Genomic DNA, 17020 nt, shown 5'->3' on the forward strand with positions numbered 1-17020 from the left:
AACTAAACTGGACTTTTATTCCATTGAAATTAATACAATGCAAATGTGTTGTTTTATAATGGCCACACAATTCAGCATCTCCTGCTGGCGAGGATGAAAATCTATTCCTTCATCCCCCTTAATTTCCTGGCATTTTTCTTCATCACAGAGACCATACTTAAAGAATTTGAATTGCTACAGATTGAAAGTTGCTAAGCAAAGAAAATTATATTTTTACCTGGTTGTTTGTCCTTGAAAATGCATGAATATATATGCGTGCTCTTAACAATAAATGCTCAAGCAACTGGTTAAAGCTAGCACCCGTGAAAAGATTAGCGTTGTGAAGAAAAACATAATTTACCCCTAAAAGATTCACTTCACATTGGACTAGAAGAGCTGATAATTCTATATCTTCATTGTAACCATTTTTAAGAGGAATTGACCTGTAACCTGGAGAAAAAAACAGAAAATAAGCACTTATTAAACACTGGATTTTACATGTCAAACATATTGCACATTAAAATTCTTTGGAAGCTAATTCTAGGTGCGTGTAATGGAAGCAGACCATCATCCAGCTTCCAAAAGATTTAAACATATTTTTCACGTGAAATTATTTAAATGGTGAGTGATGACTAGGTGAATTTGAAATCAAAATCTTAAAGCTATTTTGCAAAAAGAGTGATACATAGTGGTAAAATAATAGCATACACTCATGTCTGAGGTTATTGAGGGGAGATGGCCAAATGTTTCCTCACAACCCCAGAGCCTGTCTCAACAATCCTCTTAGAATTCTGAGGTATTAACACATGTGAATTTACAGTCTTATATTTCGTGGTACATTATTCTCACGAACAGCACCAATAAAGATGCAAGTTCTTGATCAAAGGAATCTCGGGTTGTCTCTGGAAATGTTACTTCCATGGGGAACATGGTTGAAATCAATAACAAAATTATAAATGTAAATTACTGGGCTTACCCACAGTGGAGATGTTAAAATATTTGCTGCATGCTAGGCCATCCCAGACATAGTCAGAAGAAGGGTCCTGACCCAAAATGTCACCTATACATGTCCTCCAGAGAGGCTGACTGACGCTGAGTTACTCCAGCAGTTTGTGTCCTAAGCAAGATCCCAGCACCTGCAGTTCATAAGTTCTAGGAGCAGAATTAGGCCATTCGATCCATTGTCTACTCTGCCAGTCAATCATGCCTGATTTATCTTTCCCTCTCAAACCCATTCTCCTGCCTTCACCCTAAAAAAACCCTGACACCCGTACTAATCAAGAATCTGTCAATCTACGCCTTAAAAATAACCATTCTGTAGCCTTCTGTGGTAATGAATTCCACAGATTCACCACCCTCTGACTAAATTCCTTCTCATCTCCTTTCTAAAGGTACGTTCTTTTATTCTGAGGCTATGGCCTCTGGTCCTAGACTCTTCCAGAAGTGGTGGAAACATCTTCTTCACACTCACTCTATCCAGGCCTTACACTATTCGGTAAGTTTCAATTAGGTCCCCCCTCATCCTTCTAAACTCCAGTGAGTACGGACCCAGTGCCTTCAAACCTTATCATATACTAACCCAATCATTCCTGGGATCATCCTCTGGACCCTCTCCAATGCCAGCACATTCTTCCTCAGATAAGGGGTCCAAGAGCGCTTACAATACTCCAAATGTGGTCTGACCAGTACCTTATGAAGCCTCAACGTCACATCCCTGTTTTTGTATTATTTTTAGTTTTAGTTTTAGAGACACAGCGTGGAAACAGGCTCGTTGTCCTACCAAGTCTGCGCCAACCAGCAATCACCCCTTACACTTGTTCTATCCTACACTCCAGGGGCAACTTACAGAAGCCAATTAACCTACAATTCTGTACGTCTTGGAACGTGGGAGACTGGAGCCCCGGGGAAACCCAAGCGGTCACAGGGAGAATGGCCATTCTCCGTGCAGACAGCACATGTAGTCGGGATCAAACCCTGCTCTCTGGCGCTGTAATGCAGCAAGCAACTCTACCACTCTGCCGCCCATGTGTCTCTAGAGCTAAGAGCCAATGATATTGCAATGAACCTGGAGTCACATGTAGGTCAGACCAGGGAGATTTTCTTTCTTGAAGGGTATTAGTAATGATGATAAGCCACCATTACTGGTAACCAGCTGCTTTTTTAATTTATGTTCTTGAATTTAAATCTCTTAGCTGGTAGGGTGGCATTAAATTCATCAAACGCCATCACGGACCATTAATCTAGTCATCTAGATTACCAACCCGGTGACAAAATCACTATACCCTAGTGACTGGCCATCGCTGTCACAGGCTCTGTTAATTAAATATATTACTAATCATTAATTAGATGAGTATATGCACTAAAGATAAATGGTCCTTTTTAAAGATGACAAATAAGGTTTGATTTTTCATACTTGCATTATTAACAACAGATGATTTATAGATAGCCATAAAATGGTGCAGATGTTTCATAGCTTATTTTATATTAAATATTTTGATACCTAAATTAAATTTATGTTTGCCATACTGGAGGCTGTGGCAAGTCTATGTATTAAATTGTGATATTGTGAACATTAACTCACGTACAGAAAACAAAAAATTGTAACTGTCTGTGGAGGTTTGTTCCTCATGAGTAAGCATGAACCTTTCCTAAATCCAATTAAAGTAGACGACAAACTGGAACTATATTCGGTTTATATATCTTTCCAAATGTGCGGGAAGGGACTGCAGATGCTGGTTTACAGCAAAGATAGACACAAAATGCTGGAGTAACTCCAGTGGGTCGGGCAGCATCTCTGGAGAAAAGGAATAGGTGACCTTTCGGGTCTGAAAAAGGGTCTCTACACAAAACGTCACCTATTCCTTTTCTCTAGAGATGCTGCCTGACCCGCTGAGTTACTCCAGCTTTTTGTGTCTATATACTGTATCGTTCGAATATCAGGAGGAACATTTCAATGAAACCTCAAATCATCCTTCAGTCACATATTGCTCCCAAGTCATTTCATTATGACCTAGAACTGGAAGTGAGAAAAGACCAGGACGAATCAGGACTGGCCACAGATGACCTCAGGCAAGGTGGTTGACTGTACCTCTTCCCACCGATGCTACCTGATCTGCTGAGTGTTTCCAGCATTCGGGAAGAATGTTGTCTTTGGTCACTGGTGTTATACATGTGCACAAGCAATGGCCACCAGGTGAACTTTCCGACACATGTTCGGATCCGTAATTAAAGGGCGATTATCTTTTCTAAGAGTATAAGAAGATAACTGCAGATGCTGGTACAAATCAAAGGTATTTATTCACAAAATGCTGGAGTAACTCAGCAGGTCAGGCAGCATCTCGGGAGAGAAGGAATGGGTGACGTTTCGGGTCGAGACCCTTCTTCAGTCTGAAGAAGGGTCTCGACCCGAAACGTCACCCATTCCTTCTCTCCCGAGATGCTGCCTGACCTGCTGAGTTACTCCAGCATTTTGTGAATAAATATCTTTTCTAAGAATCGTGGTACACACATGGGAAGCTTTTGGCTTCGAGAAACTATTTGCACATTTACCAAACGTATCTTTCTGCTAAAATGAATCTAGCATGTCCCTGCCTTTGTATTTGGCTAAGCACATTTACCGTACAATGCTGAACTTAAAATGTCTTTTACCATAACATTCTGATCTGTCAAACTAACCCGTTTTGATTCCTTTGACGGGGAAAGTGGCATGAGCCAAGAAGTTTGGATCACTGAACATGTCCTCTTCATACACAACAAACCGGAGAAAAGCTAAAGAGGGATCGTGGATGATAAATTCCTTAGTTGGCTCGTCAGTTGCTCCTGACCACACCGGATTAAGGCCATTATCATCTGGAATATAAATAGGTAAATGATTTAAATCATTTGAAAAACATAAAATTCTTTCTTCACAACATAAAGCATCCCTGCCTCTTCTTATACAGTACATAACAGGGTAGTCATTTTCAAATAGTTGAACATTTAAAGGTATGAATATAACATAATAAAGTAACAATAGAACAATATATTGTGTAAAGAATAGCTCTGTTTCCCACCAATTTAAAAAACGGCTCTTGACTAAGATCCAGATATGGAAACCTTGAAATTGCATTCCTTTACTATTATTATTTCAAATCACAGTGGGATGTTTATATGATTATATACCATTTTACCATCAGCTTCTGACTGACCTGCTGTGTATTTCTCCTTTTGCATTCTTAGCATTAAGAGAATTGTGTCCTGACCAAGTAAAGACCCAATTTGATGCAGCATATAAGAAGTTGGAGTTTCCAGTTTGTACTTATCCGATCTAGATCTAGCTGCTAGACACAAAATGCTGGAATAACTCAGTGGGACAGGCAGCATCTCTGGAGAGAAGGAGTGAGTGACGTTTCGGGTTGAGACCCTTCTTCAGACTGAGAGTCAGGGGAGAGGGAGACTAGAGATATGGAAGGGTAAGGTGTGAAAATGACAGATCAAAGCAGGTGTGATCAAGAATGGTTCATTGTTAGCTGATGAGAAGGTGACAACGAGGCATATAATCAGTAAACAGATCTATCTGATCTTTGTTTGAGTCGTAGTTTGGGGTGCCACAATCTGCAAACACACCAAGGGTTGGGAGGGCCGGTTTCCCTTGAGGTGTGGCTCATGGCTACTGTTGAAAGATTTGCGTACGAAGACAATGGAGCAGGGTGCAGGGTACAGTAGGTTTTAACAAAACAATGATATCACTGCTGTTGAATAGTCCACATTTACTCAAGACCAATAGAATTAAGTACTAGAGAGCTGCCAGGGCCCGAAGAAATGAGGTCCCGAGAAATAGAGTCACAAAGCGTGGCAACAGGCCCTTCAGCCCACCTTATCCATGCCGACCAAGATGTCATTCTGGGCTAGTCCCATTTACCTGCATTTACTACGTATCCCTGTAAACCCTTCCTACCCATAATTCTCTCCAAATATCTTTTGAAAGTCTTAAATAACGTCCACCTCTATATCTTCCTCTGGCAGCTCATTCCAGATATGGACTACTCTCTGCATGAGAAAGATCCCCCTAAGGTCCTCAGAAGGCAGTGGAGGCCATTCAAGAGAGAGCTAGATAGAGCTATTAAGGATAGCGGAGTCAAGGGGTATGGGGAGAAGGCAGGAACGGGGTACTGATTGACAATGATCAGCCATGATCACATTGAATGGTGGTGCTGGCTCGAAGGGCCGAATGGCCTCCTCCTGCACCTATTGTCTATTGTCCTCTTCCCTCTTAAATCATTCCCCGCTCCCCTTAAGTCTTTGCCCTCTAGTTTTAGAGTCCTTGACCCTCAGAAAAAGACTGAATATTCATTTTTCCACATATCAGTCTGAGGAAGGGTCTCGACCCGAAACATCACCCATTCCTTCTCTCCTGAGATGCTGCCTGACCTGCTGAGTTACTCCAGCATTTTGTGAATAAATACCTTCATTTTATCCATGTCTCTCATAATCTTCAATAAGGTCACCCCTCATCCTCCTATGCTCCAATGAAAAAGGTCCCAGCACACTGCCTTGCCACTTTCAGGGAAGCATCACCTACACTCCCAGATCTCTTGCCATGGGTTGACATACCAAAGTGCAACACCTCACACGTTTCAGAATTAAACTCCATTTCCTATTCCTTAGCCTGCCTTCTCAACTGATCTAGGTCCTGCTATAAATTTAGATATCATTGAAATAACTGACATATTTTAAAAAAATCAAGGGGAACTAAATATTGAATTGTAGTTTCTGAAGTATTTTTATTTAAGATATAATTTTAGGAATAGGTGGCATTAGTGTGATTAGTGTGACTATTACTAAACAAATACCCACATATTCACACTTAGCAGAGTTTCTATCCTGATCTGTGGTACTGTCTGTGGAGTTTGCATGTTCTCCCTGTGGGTGAACCCCATGGGTTTCCACTGGTTCCACCCACATTCCAAGGTTGGTAAGTTAAATGTCCACTGTAAATTCCCATAGTGTGCACGAGTGGTAGAATATTGAGGGAGTTGATCGGAATGTGGGCAGAATTTATCAAAGGGCTGAATGTTGTATTGGTGTAACTGGGTGGCTGATGTTCAGCACAGACAGTGAGTGTGCGGAAGGAGCTGTTTCTCTCCATCACTCTTTCATGTGGCTGCATGTTGCCAACCCGGTAGAGTTGCAGCCATTACAGCGCCAGGTTCGATCCCAACTACAGGTGTTGTCTGTTCGGAGTTTTACGTTCTCCCTGTGATGGCATGGGTTTTCCCCGGGTGCTCCGGTTTCCTCCCACACTCCAAATAGGTATAAAAACTTGCAAACTTTGGTAATAACTTGTCAATTGTCCCCGGTGTTTGGGATAGTGTCAGTGTACAGGGTTCGCTGGTCAGCGTGGACTCAATGGGTCGAAGGGCCTGTTTTCGCGCTATATCTCTAAACTAAACTTAAAGGTGATTATAGTTCCTGAATTTCCTGCTGGAGCGACCGCAGGCAGTGAGAATGGGCCCGCACCTGTCCTCCACTATCACCCTGAGTATCGGCACTATCCACTATCACCCTGAGTACCGGCACACCACAGGGCTGTGTTCTGAGCCCCATGCTCTACTCTCTCTTCACACATGACTGTGTTCCTGCATTCGCCACCAACACCATTGTCAAGTTTGCAGACGAAACAACGGTGAACGGGCTGATCACCAACGGTGATGAAACAAAATACAGAGCGGAGGTGCAGAACCTGGCGGACTGGTGCTCAGATAACAACCTGTCCCTAAACACCTCTAAGACCAAGGAGCTGATCATCAACTTCAGGAGGTCACATAATGGGGAATACGCCCCGATCTTTATCAATGGGGACAGTGTGGAGAGAGTGTCTAGCTTCAGGTTTCTGGGCACACACATTTCGGAGGACCTCATATGGTCCACTAACACTGCTGCGCTGGTCAAGAAGGCACAGCAACAATTGTTTTTCCTAAGAACACTGAAAAAGACTGGTCTGCCCCAACAGCTGCTGACGACCTTCTACCGCTGCACCATAGAGAGCATCTTAACGCATGGCATCCCTGTGTGGTATCTCAGCTGCACGGAGGCAGAGAGGAGAGCTCTTCAGCGGATAGTCTACAGAGCTCAGACGATTATCGGGACGCAGCTTCCAGCCTTGGAGGGCATCTACAACACACGATGCCTCAGGAAAGCCACCAGCATTCATAAAGATTCCTCACACCCTTGCAATAGTCTGTTCTAACTTCTACCATCCAGAAGACGTTACAAGGCCTTCTACACCCACACCTCCAGACCTAGGAACAGCTTCATCCCCAGAGCTATAGCTGCTCTGAACCGGTCTGGCTGAGTACGCCCCCCATGAACTGCCTCCTTCGGATGGTCACGTTGCACAGCGACCCGGCACAGACCTATTTGCACTTTATACTGTTTTAACTGTTTCTAATTTTGTTTCTCCGGGTTGTCTAAATTGCTGTTGATTAGCTAATTAATTTATTGCATTGAATGGAAGTCGCATTCCCAATCTCGTTGTACCCCTGCACAATGACAATAAAGATATATTGTATTGTATTGTATTGTATTGTATATACATGCTGGCGGACACACACACAAACTTACTAATCACCCCTGTCTTGAACTTCTTGATCTCATTCTCGTTCTCAGGCCCACACAGTTCCACTTCTACAAAAGGACAGACTATACTCCTCCCAGGTTTGGGTAGATGACGGGCACCAAGAAGCTGGAAGGTTAATGAAAGCAGTACATGTAAGAATATTCAACAGACATCTAAGCTATTTATAACAAAAAAAGGATATGTCACAAAGATACAGGATTACATTGGGATTGGGGCTGCTTTACATCCTCTTCGTTCACCCTGGGTAGTTCTACAGAACTGGCAAAATTTGCAGCAAAGCGTCAACTATGGTACTCTGAAGCACCAATTGCCACTTTTGATTGACGTAGTTGACATATGAAAGAAGAAGGATTACTTTACAACTCTGTACAACGACCACGACTCAAAGTGGTGAAGGTACACAATGGGTCCGGCAGCATCTGTGGGAAGCACAGCGAACATTTTGGGTTCAATCCTGACGACAGGTGCTGACTGTACAGAGTTTGTACATTCTTCCCATGACCTGATTGTGAGACTAATTGTAGCAGGGGCAAGAAAGCTGGAAAATAATGACCAAACTCATTCGTGATGTGGCACACTGCCTGCAGCAAATATTTGGAGCCAAAATAAAATTTTATTTCAATACATATCACACTCTGTTACTTGAACTGCTATCATGTAACTTGATGACATTTGGTTAGGGTTTGGGAAGGCTATGTATTGTTAACGCTGTGAACAGCAACTGCAATAGTCATGGAATCAGAAGAGGATGTCCGGGCATTTTCTGCGTGAAAGATTACACATGCAGAACCTGCTCTGGGGCAAAATAATTGTCTGGAGAAAAAGGGAACATTAAAAAGTTGCCATAGAACCAGACTGGTTGCAAACCTTATGGTTAGACACAAAATGCTGGAGTAACTCAGTGGGTCAGGCAGCATCCCCGGAGAAAAGGAACAGGTGAGGTTTCGGGGCGAGACCCTTCTTCAGACTCTCATTCTGACTCCGTCAGAAGGAGGGTATTGACCCGAATCGTCACCTATTCCTTTGCTCCAGTAATGTTGTCTGAGCCGTTGAGTTGCTCCTCCAGCTTTCTATGTCTATCTTCGGTTTAAACCAGCATGTGCAGTTCTTTCCTGCATTGTGCTAATTGTCCCTTTCGCCCATTGCCCCCTTCACATTATATTGCCTCTCTGCCTCTGTAATCTCCATTTTGACAATGCTCTAATAATTCTTTATTTCTTCAGATGTTGTCTAATGTTTTTCACATGAACATGGGAGATCACACCTTCAGTTGTCCAGGCATAAACTCTAGGATTTCCTTCCTACACATCTTCAAATAAACTTCCAATCTATCCGTGCAGCTCCTCCTTTGACTCAAGGGCACCTGTTTTGAATAATGTAGTTCCTAAGAAGTGCCTTGGAATATTTGCTAAGTTAAATGTTCAGTTCAATCGAAACATTCTGTTATTGTTGACATGTTTCAAAAAGTAAAGTGTATGAAAACCATAGGCTAATTTGCCATTTGGACAGTGAAATTGTTGATTGGAAAATTCTGGTTTGAAGCTTAGTGCAGACATATTCAACAATCCCCAGTAATATGAGATTTTTTAATTCGCAAAAGCACCCAAACCACTTTATGGGAATGTAATGAAATCAGGAAAAAATGTGGATATGTGCAGGGAGCAATTAGGGCAGGATCAACATTTTAGACAAAGTTAGGCATGAGCAAAATTGTTAAAATGTGAAGAAAGTCAGAGAGCTAGATATCATGTTAATATGGTTTAACATTTACAACAAAGTTTAGCTTTAGTTCAGAGATACAGAATGGAAACAGACCCTTCGGCCCAACGAGTCCGTGCCAACCTGCGATGCCAACCTGCGACCAACACTGTCCTTCACACACTAAGGACAATTTACAATTTTACGAAGCCAATTAGCTTACAAACCTGTATGTGTTTGGAGTGTAGGGGGAAACCCCACCTCCTGGAGAAAACCCACGCAAGGCATGGGGAGAACGTACAAACTCCGTACAGACAACACCCGTAGTGGGGCATGAACCCGGGTCCTTGGCGCTGTAAGGCAATAACTCTACCACTGAGCCACCTTGCCGCACAGATAGTACAGGGTGATATTCAGTGCGTATTCATATTTAAATGGTAAAAGCACAAAAATCAGTATATTGAACAAGTTCAAGACTAAAAGACTAAATTTGCCTGAACGATTTTTTTTTTAAAGTAAAAAAATGTTTGATCTTTGCTGTTCCGTGATCAAAATTATTTGGCGGTCAGTCTTGAAACTAAGAGGTTGGCCACTTGAGTTTTAAAACATTTTCACCTCTCACAATATTTTCATTCCATCAGTATTATAATTGTAAAGCAAATAACACAATACATGTGGAATTAACTTCCTTACTTTTATTTTAATGGAATATGGTCGGTGTTTATTTGGATTGTCACTTCTCAAAGATTCAGGCTGTAGCAGATACCCAGTTTTTCCATTCATAGTAAACAAAGCTTGATTCAGCTGCATTGACCTATCTGTAACAAAATTGAAATAAATCAGGGCAATTTTAAGTACAAGTTGTTTTACTTTTATGGATGTTTCCACAATGCAAATTGAATATAATAAGTAAGATCCATTGAGCAACACTATTAGTATTACGTGGACCTAACTTGTTAAAGTGCAATTTTGATCGGGAACTAGAGAACCACTTAGAAGTTACTTTGGAAATTGGCAAGCAGAAAAAAGGCTGTCTTGGAATTAAAATTCCATGTAGCCTCCCCACCGGCAGGCACCAAAGAACCCAGCTGCTACTTTCACTGCGGATCGCCAATGAAATTGTCAAGCCCCCATTGACACTTATGCAATCATACTCTATTAAGCAATGTAACATATAACCTTTCATATTTTTAGTTTGCAGTAACATAAACTTATTGCTATTAAAAAGACTTCTAATTTTGAAAATCCTGCAGGAAAAGTAAGTTTGTTATTGCAAGCCTGAAACTCACTAACACCTAACTCCCTCTTTCCCCATTGACATAATTATTTTAATAATGTGATTTTCTTCAAAACAAGGTTTCTTAGGGACACAACTATTGTGTTACAGCAGAAATATGTCTATGGTGAATTCAACAAATCAATGACATTTCTGCAGTTACTCAAAATTATTCTTGATGCTTCTGAACAATTCAAACAAGCAGTTAGGGAGGATATATGTAAAATACCTCACAAAACATGGAACAGGGAGAATCTTATCAACACCACATTTCATATCTTACACTTATTTATATTTAAATTGTGATTGGGTTTAGGTTTAAGTTTATTATTGTCAGGTGTACTGGTGCACAGTGAAAAAGTTTGTTTTGCATGCTATTCAATCAAATCAGATAATTCCATACATAAATACAATCAAGCCAAACTCAAGTACACTAGGTACGGCAAAGGTAAAAACACAGAGTAAAGAATATATTTCTCAGCATTGTAGTGCACCTCTGTTCCAGAGACAAAGTCCAACGTTTGCAATGGGGTAGAGGTGTATCGGAGAGTAGCTTAGCTTCTGGAAGGATTGTACAGAAGCTTGATAATGGAGGGGAGAAGCTATTCCTGAGTGTCTGAAGAAGAGTCTCGACCCGAAACGTCACCCATTCCTTCTCTCCTGAGATGCTGCCTGACCTGCTGATTTGCTCCAGCTTTTTGTGATACCTTCGACTTGCACCAGCATCTGCAGTTATTTTCCTACACAACCTGAGTCCGGTGCGGTGGTGTGCACTTTAAAGCTTCTATATCGTCTGCCTGACGGGAGGGGGAGAAGAAGGAATGATCGGATTGGGCAAGTCTTTGATTATGTTGTCTGCTTTTCCAAGGCAGCATGAAGTGTAGATTGAATCAATGGTGGGGAGTCTTGTCTGTGTGATGGACTGGGCTACATCTACAAATCTCTGCAATGGAGCTGATTAATCAAGTAAAATATATCATGGCAGAATTCTTGATAGCCATCTTCACAGTCTATGATACCACCTACAGTATGTATGACAGTATGACATGAACAAGTAGCATAGGGCCAGCTTAAAGAACAAGTTGATGGGTACATTTAAATCAAGTACAAACACCAAGAAGAACATTGACATTGGGACGAGGCATTGGTGAATTCAACAAATCAATGAAATTTCTGCAGTTACTCAAAATTATTCTTGAACAATTCAAACAAGCAGTTAGGGAGGATATATGCAAAACACCTCACAAAACATGGAACAGGTTCAGGAATAGCTCCTTCTGAATGACTATCAGGCTATTGAATGCCACGAATTCCAACTAAACTCCGAACTACAAACTACTTTTGTTGCACTAGGGACTTCTGGCTTTGTTTAGGGGTTTTTTATTTACTGACCATTTTCTTTCTGTTTGTTTATTATATTGTCTATTGTTTATTGTGTTTACAAATCTCTTGGGCTGCTGCAAATAAAAATGTCATTGTTCCGTTTTAGTAGATATGACAATAAAGCACTCTTGACTCTCTCTTGACATCACATGGCTCACTCTTTACCATCAAGAATGAGATAGTCTAGCATCAAAGGGGTCGATTACTTCTGTGAGATAATTCAATGTCTCATTTGGAACCAGCACACAATTCTCATCAGTAATCCTGGATGCAACACATGAATCCAAAGAGGAATTCCATCCAGCCTTGAGAAAACCATGACAAGAGTCCAATGGGAGACATGCAAATAATCCTGGATAATTTCATCATGTGGATTAAAAAGGCTGTGAGCTTCGTGTGAGGTGGATTGGTAGGGACGGACGAGGGAAAGCTAACTCCAATGGAAATCTCCTTCCCAGAGACTGCACGTCAAGTGTAGGAAGGAACTACAGATGCTAGTTAACACCGAAGATAGACACAAAATGCTGGAGTAACTCAGCGGGACAGGCAGCATTTCTGGAGAGAAGGAACGGGTGACGTTTCGGATCGAGACCCTTCTTCAGACAAAACCGACTTTCTTATGGTCAACGAGGAATCAAGTACTTCACTACATCAACACTCTAAATGCAGGCATTGGCGCTGGTTAGATAACATCATCATCCAAGCAAGGGACTGCAAGAATGTCCACGTAGCCACTTGCTACAACAGAAGCCAACAGCTGCCAGGCTGACCCACCATCCAATCCATTTTGTCATATTCAGCAATCTGGCCCAAGCAGAAACGGGGACAGAGGATGATCATTGCTGAGGAGCTCAAAGATGTTGCAAATGTTCTAGACTGACATTCCACAGCGTCCCAACCTGACAAGTCCCAAGCTGCAGATAGACACAAAATGCTGGAGTAACTCAGCAGGACAGGCAGCATCTCTGGAGAGAAGGAATGGGCGACGATTCGGGTCGAGATGTTTCTTCAGACCCAAAACGTCACCCATTCTTTCTCTCCAGAGATGCTGCCGGTCCCACTGAGTTTCTCCAGCATTTTGGGTCTACCTTGGGTTTAAACCAGCATCTGCAGTTGCTTCCTACACAAGTCCCAAGCTGCAGGCAGGTGCGGCAGTGCATTTACAGTACCTGCTCTGCCCAGAAGCCCACCTCAATGAGCATCTGTGGAAAAGTCTTGTTTTTTTTCAGAAACATAGAAAATTAACAATGCACGAGGCCATTCAGCCCATTCTGTCGATGATGCTCGAAAAAGTGTGGCACTGCCGAATCCCACCTTCCAAAGCTAGATCTTTCTTTGCTCTTTTCCTCTGCACAACTCATTGTCCATCACAATTCTGGCATTTCTCCAGGCTGGAAAGGGTTGGAAAGGCTTCCAGAACCTTTATCACCTTCCAGCTCAATATATTCTAAACTTAGTCAAGTTATAATATGCAGACCTTCTTGTGTTAGTGCACACTTTGAGCAGAGATCCAAATCAACATTGACTCCTTCACTTAAGTTTCCATGAAGGTGGGTCTGACGCAAAATATCCAGAAGACATCAGAAGACCCTGAAGACATCCAAGTCTTCACCAACCTGATCAAGGTGGATCACTTCCCATAACTTGTGTTACCTCTCTGCAAGGTAATCACTGAGGACTAATTCCATCAACATCTCCAGTGCACCAGGACAGTCTTTGGAGGACAAAGTAAAAGAGCACCTGAAAGCAGAGACCTCAAACCTGACATGGTATTCTGAGCAATATAAATCCCTCTCCTCCCGTTCATTTCAGAGAATGGCCAACTCACAGCAAGCACTTCAAAACATGGAGAATTTGAGGATATTTCTGCAAAAAACCTACTGCTGCGCAATATGCTGCCCTTCACAGAGAAAATGTTTCATGGTCCTTATGGATTTGTTGTATGGAGCTCCGTATTCTTTGTAAAATGGTATACAACCATACAATGAAGACTAATTTATTATCTTCCACCACAGACAAATCGACAAGGCCTTAAATAATTTTATCCAAGGACTGTGGCGCCATCTGGAGGTTGCTTGCGCAAAGACTTTCCTAATTTATTAATATTTTAATATTTTCTAATATTTAAGCAAAATTGATGAACAAATATTTCTAATATTTAAGCAAAATTGATTAACAAATCTCAAATCTTCACTGTAAGTAATGTACTACCAAAGAACTATTAATTCTTACGGCATGGAAAATATTATGTGGACTTGAAAGATCAATATCTCATCATAGATGTGAATTAGGTATTCCTTAACTTTTATCCTCCATATTTTATGTGCATACAGCCCATATATTATTAATTACTTAATAAATTAAGATCAAATCAAGTTTATTGTCATATGTACAGTCAGTTGCATGCACAAACACTTTTCTCAAGTTGCAACAAGGGTTCACACAAGCAATCTTTGTTCAGCAGTCAACTTGGATTTGGAGAAGAAATCAAGTGCGTGCGCTCTTGTGATTTTGTCTGGATTTGAGGAGGTGCTGGACCACCAGTTGACGGAAAATCGGTGGTGAAACTGTAGCATAACATGATGGTTTACATAGTCTAAATTTCTCTAAATCTAAAGTAAATATGGAGTTGGAATGGAAGGAAAGAGGTGGCCATAAGGGAGTCCAAAGCCTTGATGCTCCATTTTCGTATGTTCTTAACTTTATTAAAAAATATATATACATTTGTGGAAGTAGAATCATGGCCAATGGATTTTATCATAAATTCACTGACTTGGGAAATGAATTATGTAGGAACTTTACTTAGAAAATTTTCTGCAGAGCGATTTACATTGATTGTATGCAGGAAGATATGTTATTAAGCGAGACTAGGCTAAATGATTCATACAGATTCTGCCTGGATTAGAGGGCTTTGCTTTATAAGGAGCAATTGGATAGATTAAGTCTACTTCCCCTGGAGAAAGGAAGCTGAGAGGTGGCATGATAGAGGTGTATAAAATTATGAGGGGCGTTGAGAGCATGAGTCTATTTCCCATGGTAAGGGTGTCTGAAACTGGAGGGCATAGGTTTAAAGGTGAGAGGTAAAGGTCGAAAGGGAATTTGAGAGGTAACATCCTCACATAGAATGTTGTTGATATCTGGAATGAGCTGTCAGAAGAGGTGATGGAAGCAGGAATAGTAACATGTAAGAGGTATCTGGACGAGTGGTTGAATGAGCAAGGTATGAGGAATTAATGCAGGCAAATGGGATTAGTATCGCATGATGGTTGACTTCGACATGGTGGGCCAAATGGCCTGTTGTAATCTGTTTAACTCTAGGACTCTAAAGGGCTTGTCCCAGTTATGCGATTTTTAAGGCGACTGCCGGCGACTGTCAAAGTCGTAGCAGATCGCCAAAATTTTCTTTTACCCTACGCCAATGACCACGACAATGCCGAGTCAGGTCGATACAAGTTACTTTTTTTGTGAAACTAGCACCTGGCTAAGAGATTACACTGTCTTCGGAAATCGTGAAATTCCCACGCTTACCTGACCGTCATACTGTCGCCTCCAATCTACCTGTCAAATGTCCTGACGGTAAATAAATTGGTTAAACAAAACTATCTTCTGGTATCTTCAAATGCCTTTTCTTAATTTAATATTACGTGCTTCTAAATGCATCTGTGACAACCTAGCAAACCTGGGGACAGCATGCGACAACGCCCGCAATAAGCTACGATACCTGGCGACAAGCCAGCTGTCGCCGAGAAATCTCTATCTGGAGAATCTTTCCGCGACGCGCCGAGATCCGTAACGATTCATTGAAGACTCCTCACGATCATGCCCGCGACACCCCGGCGAACGTTCGGCGACAGCCTAGTCGCCGGCAGTCGCCTTAAAATCGCCTAACTGGGACAGGCCCTTAATACTTAAGGACTCTAACACCAAAACACAACAACTTGCGCCACTATCAATTTAAGTCTGTTGGAATTATACATTGAAACAGTCACAGTCCATTTCAAAATATCAGACAATATGTGTGTTTTACAGAAGACACAAAATGTTACAGTAACTCAATGGGTCAGGCAGCATCTCTGGAGAACGTGGATAAGTGACACTTTTGGTCAGGACCAGCCACAACCTCTGCAGTGTGTTCAACAGTTGCTTCTGTCCCAAGTAAGCAAAAATTGGCATCGGAAATTCAGTTACAGCAGCACCAAAATTCCCGGTGTCTTATCGCATGCAAACATCACCCATCCTTTTCTCCAGAGATGCTGTCTATCCCACTGATTTACTCCAGCATTTTGTGTCTATCTTCGGTTTAAACCAGCATCTGCAGTTCCTTCCTACATAATTTTTTAGTGTTATGAGGGAACATGTTTCTCAGATTAGATACGTTTAAACTTTTATGTTTAATAATGGTTTGATCATTTCAAACTTCAATTTTCATAAGGGTGGAACAGCGATCCATCAGGTAGTGCTGATACCTCACAATTCTAGGGACGTGGGTTCAATTCTAACCTCGGATGCTCTCTGTGCTGAGATTGCACGTTCTCCCGGTGACTGAATGGGTTTTCTCTTGGTTTACTAGGTTCTTCCCACACCCAAGATGGATGGCATGTTAACTGGCTATTGTGAATTACCCTTTAGACTAGGTTAATGGCAAAAAGAATCAAACAGAAAATAAATTGGATAGCGCAGAGAAGATCGGAGGGGAGAAAGGGAGTAATTGAATTGGTTTCCTAGGACTTTTTATGGACACAAGGATGCAAACCATCTTTTCCAGTTTTGTGCTACGTATAGAGGATGAACATCAGCATTAATATTTATTGTGGAGATGACACTTTTAAAATGAAATTTTAAAATTGACTATAAAATACTACGGAATGTTTTCTTGGGTCAAGAAAGGCATTATTTAAAATGCTTATTTTTTCCTTCTATGTGGAGAGACATAAGAGAAGAAAAATATGTATTATCAGCATTCAATCTAACTCATTTTCAATGATAAACAAATGTTCAATCCAACTCTTATAATTACGGGGACATCCAAGAGATTATCAGAAATTCTTGGGATGCGTTACTGTTGA

General features: G+C 41.5%; 1 protein-coding gene across 2 annotated transcripts in view; it reads right to left on the reverse strand.

Moving 5' to 3' along the window:
* The window catches only part of plcg2 (phospholipase C, gamma 2), a 203409-nt gene that overhangs the window by 13023 nt on the left and 173366 nt on the right, over positions 1–17020 (reverse strand). The window contains exons 27-30 of one of the 2 annotated variants that reach the window (XM_078400761.1): positions 9989–10113; positions 7582–7702; positions 3655–3828; positions 341–429 (exon numbers count right to left, since the gene is read on the reverse strand). In XM_078400761.1, the coding sequence (XP_078256887.1) occupies positions 341–429; positions 3655–3828; positions 7582–7702; positions 9989–10113 (509 nt within the window). Of the gene's footprint in view, positions 1–340; positions 430–3654; positions 3829–7581; positions 7703–9988; positions 10114–17020 lie in introns of those variants that run through there. The other variant, XM_078400762.1, reaches the window with a different exon arrangement.

Source organism: Rhinoraja longicauda, chromosome 6 (assembly GCF_053455715.1).
Source record: "Rhinoraja longicauda isolate Sanriku21f chromosome 6, sRhiLon1.1, whole genome shotgun sequence".
Classification (NCBI taxonomy): Eukaryota; Metazoa; Chordata; class Chondrichthyes; order Rajiformes; family Arhynchobatidae; genus Rhinoraja; species Rhinoraja longicauda.